Source organism: Meles meles, chromosome 21 (assembly GCF_922984935.1).
Source record: "Meles meles chromosome 21, mMelMel3.1 paternal haplotype, whole genome shotgun sequence".
Lineage (NCBI taxonomy): Eukaryota > Metazoa > Chordata > Mammalia > Carnivora > Mustelidae > Meles > Meles meles.
Window position 1 is genome coordinate 12,135,628 of NC_060086.1, and position 22,094 is coordinate 12,157,721.

The 22,094-nt window shown below is 48.2% G+C and overlaps 1 protein-coding gene and 1 non-coding gene across 4 annotated transcripts in view; both read right to left on the minus strand.

Annotated features, from left to right (window-relative positions):
- CYTH3 (cytohesin 3) overlaps positions 1–22,094 on the minus strand; it is an 88,851-nt gene that overhangs the window by 61,022 nt on the left and 5,735 nt on the right. For 2 of the 3 annotated variants that reach the window (XM_045993023.1, XM_045993022.1), the window contains exon 2: positions 20,252–20,254. The exons of the other annotated variant lie outside the window; for it this stretch is intronic. In XM_045993023.1, the coding sequence (XP_045848979.1) occupies positions 20,252–20,254 (3 nt within the window). The remainder of the gene's footprint in view (positions 1–20,251; positions 20,255–22,094) is intronic. 3 annotated transcript variants of the gene reach the window in all.
- On the minus strand, positions 20,977–21,140 carry LOC123934285. Its single transcript, XR_006816768.1, has one exon. It is a non-coding gene; the product is annotated as a U1 spliceosomal RNA (small nuclear RNA).

Here is a 22,094-nt window from a genome sequence, read left to right on the forward strand (position 1 = left end):
CTCCCGGATTTGCGGTGTGAGGTAAAAATAGTAATAAAGGGGTGTGGAGCCAAGTCTGGTAGTGTCTACCAACACTGCAAATCCATTTTCCTTTTGGCTTAGGAATCCCACCACTGGAAACTCCTCTCTCAGATAAATTTGCAAAAAAAAGTGGCATATCCACAAGGCTATTCACTAAAATTTAATATCCAAAGATCAGAACAAACCAGGGGCGCCTGGGTGGCTCAGTGGGTTAAAGCCTCTGCCTTCAGCTCAGGTCATGATCCCAGGGTCCTGGGATCGAGCCCCACATCAGGCTCTCTGCTCAGCTGGGAGCCTGCTCCCTCCCCTCTCTCTCTACCTGCCTCTCTGCCTACTTGTGGTCTCTGTCAAAAAAAAAAAAAAAAATCTTTAGAACAAACCAAATGTCCATCCATCAATAAGGTGCTGGTTAGACAAACTGGCCCATCCGCACAACAGAATATTCTGTAGCTGTTTTTTTTCAAAAGTGAGAGGAAAAAGGAAAAAAAAATTGGGATTAAGGCCATGATTACAAGGGACAGGGAAAAAGAAAAAAAAAAAATTTAAGAAATGAGAGAGATCTCCAGGTAACAGTAATGAAGGACTTTCAGGAAATTAAATGAAAAACGCAAGGTAAAGAGAAAGCATCAGTAAGAACTTACATATATTTTAAGTAACGTGGGCTTGAACTCATGACCCTGAGGCCCAGACTCACGCGCTCTACCAAGAGAGCCAGCCAGGAGCCCCTATGATTTTTATTAAATTGCATAAATAGGGATGCCTGGGTAGCTCAGTCGGTTAAGCCGCTGCCTTCAGCTCGGGTCGTGATCCCGGAGTCCTGGGATCAAGTCCCACATCGGGCTACTTGCTCGGTGGGGAGCCTGCTTCTCTCTCTGCCTCTGCCTGCCTCTCTGCCTGCTTGTGTTCTCTCTCTCTGACAAATAAATAAATATAATCTTTAAAAAAAAATTGCATAAATAAAGGTTGGATGGACAAACGAACGAACCTCTAAGAAGCAGGATGGGGGAGAAAACAGGGTCGTGTTTGTTCACTCAAGTGCAATAAACGAGCCTTCTTCAAAGGAAGGAAGGAACGCAGCACGACCATTTTCCTACACATGCATAAAGCACCCAGAGCCCACGTTTGTGGGCGTCCAATAAACGTAGCCCAGAGTGGGTGAGCTCAAGAACAGGGCAAGGAGCTCTGATTAACAGAAACTCTCGGTCATGCCACATCGCCACAGTGCCCACTGCCTCCCAACTCCTTCCCGACTCCACTGCTCCAAGAGGCTCTGATTCCGGCTACCACGCTGTGATTCCAGACGGGACCCCGGGCGCCAACCCAGCCTCCAAGCTGCCGAGACCACTGGGTTCCTGTGAGGGAGACCTGCGCTCACGCAGGCTCCACTCCTCCCATCCCGGAGCCCTCCCAAGGCAGACAGTCTGCAGAGATGCAAGCCTCGCCCACCCCCCTCTCTGCCACTGGTCTGGACGGAGAAGCTAATGGAACTAGGGCAGAGAATAGGGTTAACACCTCCGGACGGGAGAACGCAAGCTGGTCTTGAGGTGGGACTGGACCCGCGTCGCTGCGAGGAGCCAGCTCTGAGAGGGCAGCACCTGGCCGAGCCTGGGCTGGCTCTGCGGTCTGGCCACCCGCAGCCATCAGTGACCACGGAGCTGAGGGAGGAACAGGCTCCAGCATCCCGCGCACTGGCCAGGCCCCAGAGGCGCGTCCCCTCCTCCCCAGTCTGTGCACTTGAACCTCCAGCAAGCCAGACTGGGTTAGGACCACTCTTCCCACTCTGCCTTCTCCTCTCCCCCTGGCAGGGGAGGGCATTCTCAAGATCCAGGGGGAGGCCGATCTGGGAATACATTTAGTTTAGGATCCTCGGGATATATTTATGTGTTTTCCAGCCACTTCTGAGTACAATTACAGGCAGCCAACCCACAGAGACGGATGACCTCCGGGAAATCTCCCTCGGCCCCCAGTACCTACTTACCTGACGATGTGAGGCAGCAGGAGGTGGTCAGGGGCCGTGGTCCCATATGACCGGGTCTTCCAGCCCCCAGCACCAGAAAGGAAGGTGCTGGAGGACAAATCAGGTTTGAACCAGACAGAGTCACAAGGTCATGGCAAATTTTTCCCATCATCAGGTAAATTTTCGAAACAGAATATGGGATTCTTTTTTTTTTTTTTAAAGATTTTATTTATTTATTTGACAGAGAGAGAGATCACAAGTAGGCAGAGAGGCAGGCAGAGAGAGAGGAGGAAGCAGGCTCCCTGCAGAGCAGAGAGCCCGATGCGGGGCTCGATCCCAGGACCCTGAGATCATGACCCGAGCCGAAGGCAGCGGCTTAATCCACTGAGCCACCCAGGCGCCCCCAGAATATGGGATTCTTACCAAAGTCTTCTCAAAATGCAAATTCTCGGTCAGAAACCTACTACCTGATGATGTAACAAGTAACGGAACACACCGTATTTTTTTCTCCTTCAACGTTAATTGTGACAGATTTAGGAGAATTCCCGCACTTGTAGGTTTTAAAGCCTCAGTCCCAAACTAGCAAGCCTGTCTGCAGCTGCACACTCAATCGGCCCAATAAATCAGAGCATCTCATCCTGACGACATCTGGCAGTCCCAGACTCTACAGATGAAAGGACACACAAAACTGCCATCAGAGCAACAGGACAGCCTGAAAAAACCCATTTTCAGGTGACAGAATTCCCAAACTGACTCATCTACAAGTCGTGATTGAAAATGTGTAACCCAGGGGTACCTGGGGTGGCTCGGTCACTTAAGCGTCTGCCTCTGGCGCGGGTCCTGATCCCGGGGTCCTGGGGTCAAGCCCCGCATCAGGCTCCCTGCTTGGTGGGGAGTCTGCTTCTGCCTCTCCCTCAGCTCGTGCTTTCTCAAATAAGTAAAATCTTTAAAAGTTTTTAAATGTGTAACCCAAATGCAACATAGAGGCAATTTTTAAATGCATGCCAATGACAATTTTTATCTGTATAATTTCCGGGTAATTCTATTTTTCAGAATGTTTTATCATTCAAAAATTCAAACATGGGGGCACCTGGGTGGCTCAGTGGGTTAAGCCTCTGCCTTCGGCTCAGGTCATGATCTCAGGATCCTGGGATCGAGCCCCGCATCGGGCTCTCTGCTCAGCAGGGAGCCTGCTTCCCCCCCTTTTTCTCTGCCTGCCTCTCTGCTTACTTGTGATTTCTCTGTAAAATAAGTAAATAAAACCTAAAAAAAAAAATTCAAACGTGATGCGAAGGAAGAATCCAAGCTAAAATATCATGATTTATAAGTAATGCATTATTTGGTCACTTAGCTGACTAAAATCTCGCTCTCTGATAGTCCTGGTCTTCATCCATGGTTCCTAAAAACGCATCAGAGCCGTAAGGTGAAATGAGTGTCTTGTTATTAACGAAGGTGACTCTTAGACCTCACCAAGCCCACAGGCTGGTTGCCAGGAGACCGTGTGATCAGAGGGATGGAATTTTCCGGTCCCCACTCCTTATTACCTCCAGGGAGAGGGGTGAAGGTTGACACAGCCAATGGCCAATGACTTAGTCAATGATGATCATGTAATGGAGCCTCCATAAAAACCAAGAGGACAGCTACTTGGTCCTCTTCGGAGAGCTTCCATGCTTGGGGACTCAGAACGCTTCCACGCGTGTCCAAGCCACACCCACCCTCCACAAGCACAGAAGCTCCGTGGCTGGGGCCATCACCCTTCGTCTGGCTGTTGAGTCCTATCATTTACACGTCCTTTAACAAGCTGGTGAACCTGAAGTAAGCGTCTCCTGAGTTCTGTGAGCCACTAGCAAATCAGTGGGACCTAAGGAGGGGGTGGTGGGAAACTCCAAGCTGTAGTGGGCAGGTGAGAAGCACAGGTGACAGCCCAGCGCCTTCCAGTGGTCTCTGAAGGGGAGGGTGAGGAGCAAACCCTTAACCTGTGGGATGCCATGCTGTCTCCTGGTGGACAGTGTCAGAACTGAGCTGAATTCCCAAACACCCCACTGGTGTCTGAAAATTGCTTGGTGTGTGAGGGATGCCCATCCCATGTTATAATTGGGTCCAGGAAGTCAGAAAACTGGTAAAATCCAAAACAAGAAAAAGAAAGACAGTGGAAATCTTCAAAATATTAAAAAAAAAAGTTTTTATTACAATGGAAACTTAAAAACTGATGACAAATTTTTTTAAAGATCTATTCATTTGAGAGAGAGAGCACCCGTGTGAGGGTGCGGGGGAGGGAAAGGCAGGCGGAGAGAGAATCCTGAACCAGGCTCCTCAGCTGAGTGCAGATCCCAACTCGGGCTCAATGCCAGGACCCTGAGGTCAAGACCTGAGCTGAAACCAAGAGCCGGCCTTAACCCACTGAGCCACCCAGGTGCCCTTGATGACTGAAATCTTAAAGAAACCTTCCTAAATTACCAATAATTTAAAAAAAATTTTTTTCATTCAATCATCCTAGAGGAAAGACAGGATGATCTTTCTATTCCCTTTACAACAAAGTATGTTCCAAGAGTACTGTTATGGGAAGAGACGATCAATTAGCCAGAGTGGACAACCCTAAACATAGGGGGAAAGAACTATAAAGTTGTGCCAAGAATAGAAAGGGATTGTAGGATTTTTCTGGGTTTTGACTTCTTTGTGGTTTTATGAGGTTTTTTTTTTTATGAGGTTTTTAAAACTTATAAGCTATTGGGACTTTTCCTTCCTAAGTAAATTTTCACTTCGATAGCCAATTTCGTATTATTTTTCTTAAAGAGAACGTTCCAAAGTTTAAGAGTTTCAGGGTCCAGGAAAGCAGACTCCACCGGGTTGACCAGAGGTGTCCCACCGGGCAGTCAAGGGCTTTCTCCACCTCCTTCTCTTCAGCCTGCCTTCCCCTTGGAAGGTTCACCTTTGAGAAATGGGACAGGGAGTCTACGGCCATACCACCCTGAACGCGCCCGATCTCGTCTGATCTCGGAAGCTAAGCAGGGTCGGGCCTGGTTAGTACTTGGATGGGAGAAATGGGACAGGGGGAGTGGCCGCCATGCCAGAGTCCCCCTTACCTTATCTCCTGACACACCGCCACCCATCCCAAGCCTTTCTACCTCAAAGACCTTCCTGAAGGTCTCCCCAAAAATACTTCAATACGGGGATGAGTCACAGAGAACCCAAATTTCTGAACAAATACACTTTGCAAAATGGACCCTTTCCCACGCGCGCATCCCCCCAAAAGGCACTTGTTTCTTAAAGATTTTCCAAAATGTGGATCCAAGATTTTAAGTAGCTGACTGTACTCTAAACAAAGTTTAAAACCCAATGAAGGGGCGCCTGGGTGGCTCAGTCGGTTAAGCAGCTGCCTTTTGGCTCAGGTCAGGATCCCAGGGTCCTGGGATGAAGCCCCCATCGGGCTCCCTGTCAGCAGGAAACCTGCTTCTCCTTCTCCTTTTGCAGGCCACTCTGCCTACTTGTGCTCTCTCTCTCTCTCTCTCTTTCCATCTGTCAAATAAATAAATAAAGATTTTTTAAAAATAAAGAACACATAACCAGGCTGAGGTACTTTTATCTGACATGACCTTATCCCATGATCAAATTTATAGGTTTTTCTCCTTCTCATGATGTGGAATGTCAACATTCTACTTTAAAGTTTTTTAGCAGTTACCTTTATTTTTATTTATTTTAAAATTTTATTGAGAGAGACAGAGAGAGTAAGTGTGCACAAAGAGGGGGAGGGAGAAGCAGACTCCTGCCAAGTGGGGAGCCTGACATGGGGCTCGATCCCAGAAACCCTAGGATCATGACCTGAGCTGAAGGTAGACGCATAACTGACTGAGCCACCCAGCCACCCACCCCTCCTCCTATTTTTTTTCCAAAAACACACTGCTACCTGCATTATTCTTATTGCCAATGTCAACAATAAAACAGGATATGATAGCCCTGCATTGTAAGAAGGAAAGGTACGGCTTTTACTCTCCCCCCCCACCGCCGCCTCTCCCACCACCCACTTCTCAGCTTCATCTGCAGAACCTGAGCTCAGACTTATTATTCGTGGCAGTGTTACTGAATAACTGGGTGTTTTTTTTTTAATTTTCACTACAGATGTTCCCTTTTGAGAAATATTGGAGTTTTTATCTGCAACCAAATTTATAACTATTTAGACTTTTATTTGAATGATTTCAGGGCGGCACTGGTTATTTTGTATCAAACCTTTCCCTTCCTGAGTTATTCCCAGTAATCTTTCAGTGGCTCAGAATATATCTTTGAAAAAGTTTAATTCAAGAAAAATTCACTGATGTTCTATCAGGAAGATTTCAACTTACAGGTAGCGGGGGCGGGGGGGGGGGGGCTCAAATGGCCTCCAGCAGTAAAGAAACGTCATGGCTCAACGAAGTCCAAAGGCAGAGTGAGCTCCCTTCGAAGGCAACGTGCGGATCCAACTCTGTACCGTCAGAGAAGCTCTTTCTGTTACCTTCACACTGTAACACCATGAAGCGTGATGGTTTCATTTCTGGTTACAACCATTTACCCCTGAACTCTGCGTCTTCGCTCCACTGTCTTCCAGCAATGTTACAGGAGAGCCTGAAACCATCCTGAAGTTTCCTTCTTTGCAGTATGCTTCCCCCCAACCCCCTTCTGTTTACAGGTCACTATATTCTCGACGTTAAAAATGGCGCCAGCAAACCCTTGCCCTTTACCCCTCTTTCCACCTAATACAAAATGATGAGCCTTTCCGCCCTGTGGTTGCAGATGGTGTCCTCCCCCAGCTCAGAGAGATGTTTTTCCGCAATTTGTTTTCTGTGTTTTCTTCAAAAGCAATGCTTCCTGAGATCACAGCACTCATTTAACCTTCTATGTTGTAAACGTTGCTCTTTGTGGATGCTAACGGGAGTCTTATGATTCTGCAGATGGGGGTACCTGCGTGGCTCAGTGAGTTAAGCATCTGACTCCTGATAGCAGCTCACGTCCTGATCTCAGGATCATGGGATGGAGCCCCGCATCAGGTTCCACCCAGAGTGTGGAGTCTGGTTGAGATTCTGTCTCTCCCTTGCCCAACAGTCTATCCCTTATAAAGTTTGTTTGAAAAATTAAAATAAAGCCCTTTCCCTACACTTAAAATACAGTAAAATAAAGGAAAGGGAACCTCTTGTGGGTGCAGCATTTAGTACCATCAGAGTTTCTTCCTCTCCGCTCAAGGATCTTGCTTCATCTGCCTCCCCAACCAGCTAGTTTTCGGTTTGGCCGACTGCCTCATCTCCTGTGTCACTCACTCATATTAGAGTCTGCCTTGAGTTTTATCAAAAACAGCACAAAGCAGATTCGACCTGAAATTTAATTCTAGTTTCTGTAATTAACCTTTCTCAAAATTATATTTTCCTCTACCTCAAAAAATATATTCCTGCCGCTCCCCTCCCCCCAATACCACACCACTCATTTTATTTTGGCGACAGGTTGTTTGGGTCGTTCTGGGTTTTTTGTTTTTTTTTTTTAAAGATTTTATTTATTTATTTGACAGGCAGAGATCACACGTAGGCAGAGAGGCAGGCAGAGAGAGAGAGGAGGAAGCAGGCTCCCCGCCAAGCAGAGAGCCCGATGCAGGGCTCGATCCCAGGACCCTGGGATCATGACCTGAGCGAAAGGCAGAGGCTTTAACCCACTGAGCCACCCAGGCGCTCCCGTTCTGGGTTTTTTTAATTTAAACAACGATACCCAGGCCCAACCGCCCTCCAGAACAGGACAGCTGGTTCTCTGTAGGATGCCGTTGGGTCTGGTGGTTTGTCCCATTCTAAGCCTGCGAGGAGAGGGCTGAGACATTACAAAGGCATCCCCATTTGCGGTGGGAACTTTGTCCCTGCAAGTCTGCTTCTCCGTGAGGCAACTGGGTTGGTTCTGGGATCTCGTGTCTGTGTGAGATTCTCCGTCTGGCAAGACTTCTGCTCCAGACAGATGGGGTGCTGCCCACTGTGCCAGGGAGGACGGCTGCAGAGCCAGGGAGAAGCCCTGCCGAGCCCGAGCACGTGGAGGCCACACGTGTCCTCCGGCTGCTGGTCCAGCTGTGTCCAGACACTGTTGCTGCAACGGCAGCCTGTGGCCCCAGCAGGCCGCACCCACCCTCTGTTCCCCCAGATCTGTAGAGCCCACAGCAGGTACCCCTCCTTCACACTGCTCGCAACGCTGCCCTCAGGAGATGGTGATGACTCAGCCCCATTCAGTGTTCCTGGATTTCTTTCACCTGCGTGGGGACCCCCAGCTGGAGGGAGGAGTAGAGGGAGGAGCCCCCAGGCTCCACCGCACCCGCCCTGCAGGTCCCGACCAGCACATTTTACTGTTCTATTTCAGAAGCCCCACTCTTCGGGGATCAGCCGTTCCTTCTATAAAAAGTGTTGCGTTCAGTTTTCTCCCTCATGTTGCTGAGTTTCTTCCCTTCTGTCTGGAGCTTCTTGTGGTCTGTGCATGTTTAAAAATGAGACGCAGCGGGTCACGTGGCTTCCTCCACTGCCACAGAAGGTTCCTTCTCTCATGCAACTCCGTCCTGAACCGGAAGGGACACTAAGTTCTCTGCCCCAAGAGCGAACGAAGCCTGGCCACTGGCAGGCTTCACTCCAGAATGAAAAGTCAGCAAAATTGCCTGCAGGCTGAAAAGCCTCCAGGAGACACAAAGGGAAAAAGCTTTACTTGGGGTGAAGGCACTCGCCCAGGGAGCCCCAATTCTCCCCAGGCAGAAAACACGATCTCTGGAGAGAAATATTCCCCTGAGGGTAGAATGCTATCAACTGCTTGCATCCAAAAAAGGGAGAGGAGGCCACATGGAGAGAACCCTGGGGCACAGCGGGGGCCCCATGAGTGCAAATTCTCCGTGTCTGCAGCACCGTCCATACTTGCCCACCCTCGGAGCCACCGCCCTGAGCAGAGCCCACCCCGCTGACTCCACACCACATTCTGCTCTCTGCCGACAGGCTTCCAATGCCTTGTTTCTTCTCCACGTCTACACAACTCTGCTCTACCGACATTCACCAACCAGGGTGCTCTGGCATGTCCCATGACTTCCTGTCCTATCATCTGCTGGGCTTTCGGGAGGCCTGGGGGACCGAGGAGAGCGTGCTCTCCTACACCCACTCCTGGGGTCACTCCTGGCAAAGCCTCACCAAACCCGAGAAGTAGATCCTTCAGGCTTCGTTAACAGATTTTGGCACAGCTCCCTGTGAAACTCAGTTTCTTGAACCTACAAGACGGGTCTTCCGAGGGTAGAAACTGCAGACAACATGGTTCTGCTTTGGAAGCAACCACACACGACGATAAACTCAGTGCTCAGCACACCAAGACGCAGCTCGGCCCTTCTGCAAGTAATACGGCTGAAAATCCACTTGGACTTTCTCAGTGGGAAGAGAACACGTGCACACCTGAAAACCCTCACGGTGGCATTCAAGCCACAGATTTGACCACGTGACAGGGAAGCGCCGTATCTCTGACCACGGCCAACAGGAAAACGGACCCACGTCTCAGGGCCACTCCCAAGACAGTTACAGGCACTTTATCCTGCAACGTGTTAAAACACGGGCAAACCTGGAAAACGGAATCAGGCTACAACAGGGATGAGCCTACTAAGCAAAAGAAGCCAGACACAAAAGGTCACATACTGTACGATTCCATTTACATGGGACTGTCAGAGCAGGCACACCCACACACATGCACACACACGCGCGCACACACACAATGGATTCGTGGTGGCCAGGGGCCAGGGAGAATGACTGCAAGTCGGGGACAGGGTTTCCTTCCGAGGTAATAAAAATGTTCTGGGATGCCTGGCTGACTCAGTCAGTAGAGCACGTGACTCTTGATCTTGGGGCTTTTAGTTCGGGCCCCATGTTGGATTGGAGATTACTTAAAAGTAAAATCTTAAGGGGCGCCTGGGTGGCTCAGTCGGTTAAAGCCTCTGCCTTCAGCTCAGGTCATGATCTCAGTGTCCTGGGATCGAGGCGAGCCCTGCATTGGGCTCTCTGCTCAGTGGGGAGCCTGCTTTCTCTTCTCTCTCTCTCTCTCTGCCTGCCTCTCTGCCTACTTGTGAGCTCTCTGTCAAATAATTAATTAATTAAATCTTAAAACAAAAAGAAATTGACTTATTTTCTTTTTTAAAAAAAGGTAAAATCTTAAAAGAATTCTGGGGCGCGTGGGCGGCTCAGATGGTTAAGCATCCGACTCTTGGTTTCAGCTCAGGTCACAATCTCAGGGTCCTGGGATCAAGTCCCACGTTGACGCAGAGTCAGTTTGCCCCTCTCCCTCCCCCTCTGCTCCTCCCCCCTTCCTTGGGTGGGTGGGTGGGTGGGTGTGCACATGCTCTCTCCAGTCAATAAAATCTTGTCTAAAAAGTTCTAAAATTAGGTAGTGGTGATGGCTATGCGGCGTTGTGAATGTACTAAACCCCACCACTTTAAAAGGGTGACTACTAGATTATGTGAATTACAGTCCAATTTTTAACCAAAGATTAAGTACTTTATCACCAAATCAGTCCCACGGGTCATGATCCCTGACTCTTGTAATACCTTTGTTGGATCAAACATTACTTCGAGAACGTAAGGGCCTCTGATACTATATAGAGCAGCAAGCGAAAACATTTCTAAATCTAAGAAACCAGGCTATTCTCAAGTTTAAAAAAAAAAAAAAGGCTTCGAGTAAAAATGAGGCAGGAGAGAAAGAGCAGTACAGAAAGCTTCTTGAATGGTTACAAAAATGTGTCTTTCAGTGGGAGGCAGAGAAGAGTAATTTGTGAGAACCCAGGAGACTGAGCCCACCTAGTATAAAACGGGCGAGGATTCCTCCAAATGTGGCTCATGCTGGTACTGACACAGTAACGACCTGAGAGAGAGAACACTAGTCCTCCCTGATTCCCTCCACTCAAGTGGCATTGGCTTATTTTTTTTCCTACAAAGTTTCAGCAGCCTTAGGACCCCGAACAATATTTTTGTGCTGAATAATAAATCAGTTTTATTGTGGATGCCCAGAACCACAGAAATGCAAAGAAACAGTCTAAAAATAGAGCATGGCATTTCAAGGAAACCTGTTCACAAAACCGAATCTCCAAAGACCAAGTCGGGAAGACTGCCACAGGGCTGCCCAATTTCTTCACAGGCAGCCCTGGTCTCAAATAGCCCCCAAACAGGATGTCTGGCTACAATTAGAAGCAATCTGAGAAATCTGACCTCCTTCGCATAAAAAAAAGGAAAACAAAATGTTGGGAGACGCACAAGTATGTGAAAATCACTGGTCTTATGATAATTATATTGATCGCGAAAGCTGTTCTGAAGCATACCATCCACCTTCAGCAACAGGGTGACGATCCCTACTTGGTCCTCACAGGACAGAGCTGGTCAAAACTGCAGAGCTTTTAGAGTAAAGGCATCGAAGCGGGCCTGCAAGTTTGAAATTTAATTTGACCAAACTGCTGATTCACACCTCTCTGCTCTCTGGTGAATGCCCACGCAGGCGACTGTGGAAGGGACGTGAGGAAGGAGAGCTGGGCTCCCTTCTCGGGACTGCTGCTACCTCTCCACCAGTCAGAACGGTGTTGTGACGAGTCCCTGCCCCATGTGACACGAGGGGGTTTCGGCCTGAGGGTTCTCACAGCTCCTGCTTTCTGCCTCCCACTGAAAACAGGACTCGGCCTCGCATGTATGTGCTCTGGTTCCACGGCTGTATGCGTAACACGATGAAGAGGGAAGAATTAAAATGCCTACTGGGCAAGTCACAAACAAATGAGTACTTCGGGTGGAATCCAAACCAGCCGTCTGAAAAGGAGACTCCCAGATCCTGTCGCTGCTTCTTGAATACTTCTATAGAGTGTCACTTTCTTTCCCACCCTGCCCTTTTCCTTTACTGAATTTTCATACAATGAGTTTGCTGTGGCCATCACCGGATATACTAACAACAACCAAAAAAGTTACAGCTGGTTCCTGTATTGGTCTCGGCTGCAGCTAAAGTTAAAAATGTTTAAGGAAGGCCTATAGGAAAGGGGGGAGGGAGGGGGAAGAGGAGGGGAGAGGGGAAAGGAGGATGAAGGGGGAGGGAAGAAAAGTGGGGGGTGTGGAGGGAGGGGAGGAAGGAGGGGAGACTCATTCCTAAGAGATTTCAGGTTTGCTCTTCATCCAAGGACCTGGCAGCAGAAGCTGCTCTTTTGTATTATGTAAAGAAAGTCTGACTTACTAAATTTTCCAATTCTGAAGCTCGTTTCTTTATAAAGCCGTGGCCACATATTAAAATAAAATTCTTAATCACCTCCATATGAGGGTAGGTCTAACAAACCACTGTGTATGTTTATTCCAAGTTCACCCACGCATATATTCCATTGATATCTGAACCACTGAGTAACTCCTTTTTGTTACGGGTCTAATCCGCACTTACCAAGGAACAAGAAAAATGAATGTGACTTTGACCTTGAATCGAGGAGACGACTTTCACATATCCATAATTTCAAGAAATGACATTAAAGAAACCAAAGCACTCCTCTCTTCTGTTTACACATGTAACCTAGATTACAGGGTGCAAATAAATGATAGGAGGCAACCGGCCTGGACACTTGGAAAAAGTCACCATCAGCCCCCAGCAGACAACTGTTTTAAAGGAGAGACGTAACTGAATACGAGGTGTAAACCTGATTTGAGCCTAGGTGAGAAAAATAGAAAAGGCATTTGGGGGAAAGCAGAATTGGGACTGCACGGGGAAGGAGAGTACAGAACTAGGCCGCCGTCTTCAGTCTGGCAGGGCCGGGGTCAGGAGCCGATTGTCTTTAGCCGACCAATGCTGAAGGGTTTAAGGATAAAGTCGTTATGGCGTCTGTAACTTACTTTCAAATGATCCACACCCCACCCGCCCAAACAAACTACAGTTTATATACATGTAGAGATAAAGCAAATATGGCAACATTTTAGCACCTGGTGAACTAAGGGGACAAACAGACAGGTATTCTTCCAACTTTACTGTAGATTTGAAAATTTTCAAAAGACAAAGCTGGGGGAGGAAAGACAGCATCACCGTACTGGCAATGATCAGTTATCCCTAAATCCGAATAGAGCAGCCCCTCCAGTTCCGCCTGCTCGGCACGTAAAGGTGGGCATTGTAAATGCCTACACACGGTCTGGGATTTCTGACAGATTCTTCGCTCGGGGATTCTTCTTCCCTGGCCGTGTCACATACCGGAAGACTGAACCTAAGGAGATTATCCACACAGGCCCAAGCTGGAAGTACTGGAGCTGCGTATATTTACTTAAGAAAAATGTCAACAACAATCAGTTCTACCAGTTAAACAAACTTCTGCAAGCGTACACAGAGCAGAGACACAAATTCTCAGAATCAAGCATTAACATCACAGCTGCCTGTTTTCTGCCCTGAAATATCCTCCAGCGGCAGAGCTGACAGAGCAAAGGGACAGAAATTCTGCAAGCTTAATTCCCTTAATTAATGAGACCACAGGGGGAAGGGGGCCCTCCAGTCCCACAGGACTGAGATTATCCGGGAAGGGATGGCTCCATGATTCATCCCAACGGAGTCAGCCACAGAGAAGTACAGCCGAGAACAGGGGAGCTGCCCAGCACAGCCAAGATCCTACGGTTCCAGATTCTGATAAACGGAAAGTAATCGTGTCTGGATGGAGGGAGAGAGGGACGGATATTAGCAAAAAAAAAAAAAAAAAAAAAAAAAAAAAAGGAAGAAAAGAAAAGAAAAAAGCTTCGGTAAAACATGCAGAAACAGTCTTATAAAATTAAGGGTTTATGCTAAAAGCCAGGCTCCCCTCTCAAGCATTTGGGGAAGAGGTTCAGGTTAGTATTACTGCCCAGGCTGGGCCATTAATCTTTTTTTTTTTTTTTTAAAGATTTTATTTATTTATTTGACAGACAGAAATCACAAGTAGGCAGAGAGGCAGGCAGAGAGAGAGACAGGGGAAAGCAGGCTCTCCACTGAGCAGAGAGCCCGATGCGGGGCTCAATCCCAGGATCCTGGGATCATGACCCGAGCCGAAGGCAGAGGCTTTAACACACTGAGCCACCCAGGCGCCCCTAACTTAACAACTCTTTAAGGAAAATGGCTCTCCTGTCACATCTGTCCCTCAAATTCCTAGTCAACAATTGGTGTTCCTTGACTGCTGGGACTGTGAAGATAAAAACACGGAGGCCAAGCTACTGTGATTAGGGAACTCCTAAGATGGTCTCCCCAAGGGGACACACTGGTCCACGGGCTCGGCCACGGCTCCAGGACTCGGAACTCCCCGGCAGGCTGGAAGGACTAGCATAACAGGCTTCAATGTCAAGAGTGAAACTGGTTTTCACCCTACCCCAAACCTTCACAGATAAAATGGAAGAGGGAGATAGTTTCTAACACAGAAGCGGCCTGGATGCCTCCGAAATAGACAGCCTTCATTATCTTGACACGCAAGATAGTCCGTTCTTCGCCAGGATCTTAATACTTGATAGGAAAGACAAAAAGGGAAGGCCCCAGGCTCCTCTTCCGTGGCACAAAAAGGATGGAGGCAGGGTGGGAGGCAGGAAACACTTGAATCCTGAAACCTCATGTCTAAGCACGACGAGCAGCAGAACCCAGGGGAGTATCTCAGCTTATGTTCTTTCCAGATTAAAAAAAAAAAAAAAAAGTTAGTCATGTTCTGAATGTCCAGCCAAATTACTGGGCATCTGGGAGGCAGAACCGCCATGGGGGTGCAGAGCAAGCGTGGGAGACACCCGTCCACGCTGCCTCTGTCCACAAGCCCCCGGGGGTTGGCACTTGGAGACCAAGGCGACCACAGGAAGGACAGCAGGAGGCATCAGACTTTCTTTTGGAAAAATTAAAATGCCACGGTAACCATTCAACCAGTATACAGCTTGGCCACTATTTTAAATGAGAAAGTGAATTTAGAAACATGTTACTTTGGGGATCCACAACAGAAGCTCTGCGAGTCCCGAGAACATGTCACATTTTGGAAGAACACTTATCCAATGTGAAGATTCCTTCTGCGTGGGCAATGAAAGACACCATTTTATTCTCAGGACACTCTGCGCTCTCAGAAGTGCGGTCATAGACTGAGAAAGTCTGCAACCACTTGTCCCTCCCACACTTGGGAAATACAGCCTCACCATGTGAACAGGCCAAATGCTTCAAAGTCCCTGAAATCCTCCAATTTTCCCATACTCTAACACAAACAGAAATGAATTCATTTGTCTGTCTCAATTGAAAAAAAATTTAATTTAATTACTGAAACTTGGAAAAGGACATTCTCGATCATTTGATTTCCTCTCTGCTAAGAACTAAAAGGAAGTCCTGTCTTCTGATGGAACAGTCAACGGCCAACGCCTGCCACTTTTGACTGCTGCATGTTTCAAAATGTTCATGTTAAAATAAATGGAATCGTAAGGAATTGCCAAATGAAACTATGAACCGGTGGGTAAGCGTATGAAAATATATTTTGTTTTATTAAAAGCATTCATCTCAAAGAGAAAATATAACCTTGCTCGGTCCTTAAAGTGGTAAATACATCTGATTGATGAGTACACATGTTAGAAAAGAGGGGACAAGGTCCCGGCTGAGTGGAGGACACGCCGGGCCTGCCTCTGTGACAGCCAGGGTCTGGCGAGATGCCTGCGTTCCCTACAGAACGCCTCTCGACCATGTAAACAAGAAGGGCATTTATCGTCCCGCGTGACAGGAAGTGTGGACACAGGGAGGCTCCGGGTGGGTGACATTCAGCAACTCAACCATGTCCTCGGGGATCCAGCTGGTTGTCTTGCGCGTCCGGATCGCCGTGAGGGACGTCACGAATATAAGTAAGCTGGCCACCCGAGCAAGCCAACAAAGTCCATCCAAAGACAGGGAACGGTTTCTTATTTTTCTAAGAACGAAGAAACCTTCCCAAGAAGATCGCCCTGCAAACCACCCTTCACAGCTCCTTGGCCAGACTAGGGTGACGCTCCCCTTCTCCAATCAATCAGTGATAAAGGAAAAGGGATTTCCTTCCCTGCTTTGTACCTTTTAAGATTCGTTTTCTAGTGGTGTGGTTTTGTAGTGGTGGTAAGCTCTACTCCATTCCCTAGGAGTAGATCGCTGAACAAATCAGGGTCCTTTACGAGGAGGAAAGGGAGGATGGATCGGAGGTAGGGGACCAGCAGTGCCCCAGGGCCAAGTATGCCCGTGCCCACCAACACCAGCTGAATAGCAATAAGCAACAGAGAAATGAGCCGCTTGACTGTTCCTTCCCCTGCTCCTCAAAAATGTCTAGACCCTATTTTATGGTTTAAAATCAAGGGCTGTTACTTTAAAAGTTACATTTTATGAAAAGGAAAGAAATACTTATTAATTTTTTTTAAATCTATCAACCATCCTAACACTTAAATCAATGATAAAAATAGCTAAATAGTTACTGTTTTAATGAACCCCCCTATTATCAAATTGCGGTTTCAAGGAACCTCGAGAATGTAAAATAATAAATGCAACCCAGATGTTCACTGAAAAATGAAAACAAGATTGTTTTTACTTCATAGCAACCAGTAGGTCAACCCATTTCCTCCTTCAGAGAATTCTCAGAGGACCACAAACTCCACTCAAAGACCATGTGTTTCATATGTATCTGTCCACAGAAAAAGGAAACTCTGCTGTCCAAAATAAACGGAGAATATTATATGTTCCCATGAAAGTGAATTAGAAAACTGCAGTAAGGCTGGGTTTACATGCTGCCAAACATCTGGATGAAAACTGAAAAAAAAAAAAAAAATCACTAATTACCTAGATATTGGGAAATGTTTCTCAATCATCATCCAAACGGTCTAGTTTTATAGCCAATCGCTCCTTTTACATATTAATTACAGAAATAAGTTTTCAAAAAGGAGAGTACAGTAATTAAAAATAACCCTGTTGAGAGTTTGAGACGGAACTGATTTTCTACTATTTGAACGGTGCTCCCACTGACTTACTGAAAACTAAGTCAGCTCAAAGAGTAAATTTGCTCTGTGAAAGCAAATTACCAAATCTTCTTCGACAACTAAACTGACTTAGGTGAGTCTAATATTTACTTAATAGTCTATTTATCCATAAATGCTTGCAGAATTGTCCCCAGCCACATTATAGAACCCTGCAGAATCCGGTGTCTGATCTATCATGTCAATGGGGGGGGGGGGGGGCTGACTACAAGATGTTGGTAAGTTCGATTAACTTCAAAAATAAGGATGGGGGCCCATGTATCTTCTATTCTCATTTAAATGATTTACTCTTCTCCCACAGCTCCAAAAGTGATTCTATTTTAAGCTGCTTTTGGGCTACTTTGGCAAAACCGATCTTTCCACGTGACACGCTTCAATGGTCCCACCTCGCCGCAAACTGATACACCTGCTTCCTAGAGGATCTATCTGCCAGTAACTTTTTAAACCTAATCAGTCTCTCCCAAAGTTGTTCACTCTAAGAGCGTGACCGTGCCAACAGCAACACCGTGCTAACTCACCTGATATGAATTACTTTTGGTCCTCCATCAAAATGATCTACTGAAGAAACATTTCAAGGCAAAACATACAAGACTTTGCCTCTCAGAGTCCCGCCCCTGTGGCCTTCCTGCCATTCTCATCATGGAGGCAAACGTCCACTCGCGGGCGTGGGCCAGGCTCTTCCTAAAGCAAGCAAACATCTTTCCAGGTTCCTCCTCAGCCCGCTCCCAACCTTTCCCCTGATCCAGAAGACCCTTCTCTAGCCTCGCGTCAGCGCACCTCTCCAGAGAACCCAGGACTGCTAACCATGCTCTCTTCTGGAAACACAGCTCCTCCCTTAATTTCTGCACCAACCACAACCTCTGAGGGGCCCCGGACATCATGGGCTACCCTTTCCCGGTCTCCTTTACTGGGCTGTCCCCAGGCCTGGGGCTTTCCCCTTTCTCTCGACTCTCTCCCCTAATTGATCTCATTCACCCAGCCCCATGAACTTCCCAATGCTCATCTGCTCACCCGGTCAGGCCTTCTAAGCTGCCGACTCCCACAGCCGCCTGCCTTCCTACCATCCCCACCCCGATGTCTCACTAACCAGTCCAAAGTTAAATATCAAAACTGAACTCCTTAGACGCTGCTTCCAGTAAAAGCTGACTAGTTTGTGACCGACCGACCCATCTGCCAAGAACAACGAAAAGAGCTGAACAAATTACAAGAAACAACTGTGTGAAGGTATTGGGGAGCTACCGATGCAGGGCAGACTTGGGAGGCTGGGATCCCAGACGCAAGTGCAGAGAGGTGAGCCCACAAGCAAAGCCACTTTTCTCCTTGAGACGTTTGCCAACTCACTGCAGAGGCCGAGAGGCCAAAAAGCGAAGCAGATGCAAGTGGTGTTGAATCTGAGCAGACCGGCAGAGCCTCCAGCAGTCTTCAGGGACTGGGGTAAGCTTGTGGGCTACCAGATAGAAGGAGCCTAGCAGACACCCCAGGCTTTCAGCTGGGACCCCCAGAGAGCTACTCCAGGAGGGGTCAGACCAAAAGCAGACCGCTGCTCACAACTCTGAAGTAGGGTCTCCCCCAGCTTTGCTGCCTGCCAGAAGTCTCCCCTGGGGAGAATCACCCGAGCCTCAACTTATCTCTACAATTTTCCATACTCGTTGTCTACAGGCTAATTAACAGGTCTGTCCAGAGTCAGGCCCCCACGACTGAAAACCAAGGGTAGGACAGACAGCAGAATCCACTCACAAGCTCTCCGAATATCGACATGATCAGGCACGGACTTTAGAATAACCATGATTAATAGAACAAGGAAATTAATTTACAAGATTCAAAGTTTCAGCAGAAACTTTTTAGATTTTGGAATCTAAAAAAAATCAAAGCTGCAGGTGGCAGTAACTGACATTCAGAACTCAGAACATGGCTCTCGTCGCAGGCCAGAGACGAAGGAAGGAGGAGTTCGCTGCAACACGGGTCAGAAGGAAATATTCAGAGGGAAGTGTGGACAGATAACAAGGAGGGAGAATGCAGGGAAGAGTCTGAGAGATACACAGGACACGATGACAAGGTGGAGTCCCAGAAGGACAGCCAGGGAGTGCAGCCAAAGGAGCCGATCAAGAGATAATGAGCAACAATTCTCCAAACCCAACGTAAGATTAAGTCTTGTCACAGCACCGCCAAAAAGGCAGAACCACCGCCGCCAATCCCGAAAACCACATCTGGACACACCACAGGAACAGCTGAAAATGAAAGGCAAAGAGAAGAATCCTAAAAGCAGCCAAAGGTGGGGAAGGTGGGGGAGACGACGTCACCTTCCAACGCAGAAGACAAACAGCAGACTTCTCAACGGCATCAATGGAAGCCAGAGGCAATGAAACGACAATGAAATGACTTAATAACCTGCAACTGCAGACCCGGTGAAACTATCCTTCAAAAGTAACTGGAAAATAATGACATTTTTAACCCCCCCAAAAAAAGTTTCCTCCAAATGGCTTTCTGCCAGCCCCACCTCCCCAGACTTCCCATTCTCAGGCAGCCGCACCAGCATCAGCGTCTTGTCACCCGAGCCGAACCTGGAAGTCCTGATTCCCGCACTTCCTGCACCTCTGGCCTCCCAGCTGTCGACACGTCCATCTGACTCTCCAGAATACACCTCATCACCAGCGAAGCAACGCGTCATCTCTTACTCGGGAGACAGGCCAACATTTGGGAGTCTGATGACCACCCAGAGATGAGGAGCACGTCCCCAGTGAGAAAGCCATCGGGCAGCAGGTAAGGAAACCGAAAGCCTGCCCACACCCGCACGTGCAATCCCAGGGTTACCCTCCAGAACTACTTCCCCACGTCTGCAAAAGCTGACAAGCCCAGGGAGGTCACCTGGGTATGGAACAACAGGAAGTCTACTTCACAGTCCAACCCCGGACAAAAGAAATCATAAAATGTGACCGTTCTGTGAAATAAATAGGATCTACATGGTAACACAGATAAGCTCCCGGCAGCTTGCAGAAAATGCCGGACACTGTGGTGCCATTTTTATAATTTTAAACAAACCAAGAAGAGCTCTCCACCTTGTCTGTAGGTGCATACATCGATATTGAAGTATAAAAACCATACAACGGACCCAAGCAAATTCATGTGTGCCCTTAGGAAATACACAAGGGAGAGGGGAGTAGGACCAGGAATCACTCAACAAGTCACCTCAACTTTGACGTCTGTTCACAAATATTCCCTGGAGGTCCGCCAGGAGCCGTGTTCCAGGTCTTGGAGCACGGTCATGGGTAAAGGCAGACAACGTTCCTGCTTTCATGGAACCGACCGCCTCAGAGAGAAGAGACAACGTACAGGTACGCAATACGTACGCGGCGGTGTTAGGGAGCGGGAACAGGGTGACACTAGGGGGCTGTGTTAGCCCGGCTGGTGAGGGAAGCAGACACGCGACCAGCAAGAGCACAGCAAATACTCCAGGGCCGCTGGGGAACAGCACCCCAAAGGCACCAAGGCGGGGGGTGTGTGCCGGGCACGTTCACAGAAGAGCAAGGAGACCAGCGTGGTAGCGAAGGTGGAAGGAAACGTCACAGAGACAGCAAGGGATGAGAACAGGGGCCAAGGACAGTCCCAAGGGGAGAATGATTTTTATGTTTTTAAAGGGTTATTTAAAAAAAAAAAAATTGTAATGGGATGTGGCATACAAAGCCAAAACTACTTCCTACCCTGCCGGCTTGCAGAGAAAGCTCACAGCCCCCCGGCCTAGAGCGCACGGAACCTGCGCTGACAGCTCCTGGGGCCATGGTACAGTCTGCAGAGAGGGTTCCAGGTGGAGAACAGTGCAGACTCAGACAGGGGAGACATGATCTGGTCTAAAGGGATCACCCTGGCTGCTATGCAGCCAAGGATGACAGCGGGGAAAACACCAGAAGGCTAAGGCAAAGGAAGCAAAAGGCAGCACCAAAATTTTCTCCAGAGCAGCAACACTGCCGTACAGAGACGGAGACGCACCTGTAATGCTTGAAGGGTTTGTTGTTGGGGTTTTTTTTTTTTTTTAAGGGGAAAGCGCGAACGCAGTCCCCCACTACCACAAATTATGCAGTCGAGTTTCCCACATTTGGGGAAATCGCAGGGGTCAGCACATCCGGAGTGCAATGGATAAGCCTCGCCCTGGGAAAACCACCTTCGTGATTGTGGTATCTCCCCTGCCAGGTAAGTATGTTGTCGTTGCTGTTTTTTAATGAAAGACCTAAAACAATGTCACAAAACATGAGCAGCTATTCTATTAAATCTGAGTAATGGGAAAATGACTGTTTTCTGTACTTTTCTGTGCCCTGAAACAGATCTGTCATCTACGTCTCTTTGCCGTCACTGCTGCCCAATCCCCCATGCCCATGTGACTCTCACCCGAACAGCTGCCATGTTACCCCCAGGTCCTCCCTCCCCTCCTGTGGTCCATCCTCCACTCAGTGGCCAGGGATGCTCTTCTTAGAAGGGCAGAGGGGGCAGTGCTGGAGAAGGTGGCCCCTGGAGCCAGAACACCTGGACTGGATCCCTGCCCTGCCACTCACCAGCTGTGACATGTGACACAAGTCACTTAGTGCGCCTCCAATTTCCAGTTCCATCTGCAAATGGTGACAACGTTACACGTCTGACCAGGTAACTGCCAACAGTAAGATACATAAAGTACACAGGCCAGGACCCCGAACACAGATGGCACTAGGTAACTACCTAAAATTATTGAAACAGAAATCAAACGTCATAGCCCTGTTTAAAATCCTTCAGTGGGGCACCTGGGTGGCTCAGATGGTTAAGTGTCTGCCTTCAGCTCAGGTCGTGATCCCAGAGTCCTGGGATCAAGCCCGGCATTGGGCTCCCTGCTCAGCAGGAAGCCTGCTTCTCCCTCTCCTGCTCGCCCTGCTTGTGTTCCCTCTCTCACTGTGTCTCTGTCAAATAAATAAAATCTTTTTAAAAAATGATCAAATCAAATCAAATCCTTCACTGGCTGCACGTGCTTGGAACAAAATGTGAACTCCCTACCTACTGAAGCTGCTCCTTCCGGGCCGCTGCCTGTCCCACTCTCCCTTCAGGTTGCACCTGACAGCACTTCCTCCCCAAAGGCTTCCGCGGGCTGTAGGCTTTCCCTGCCTCGCTCCCACTCCCCCTCAACCCCT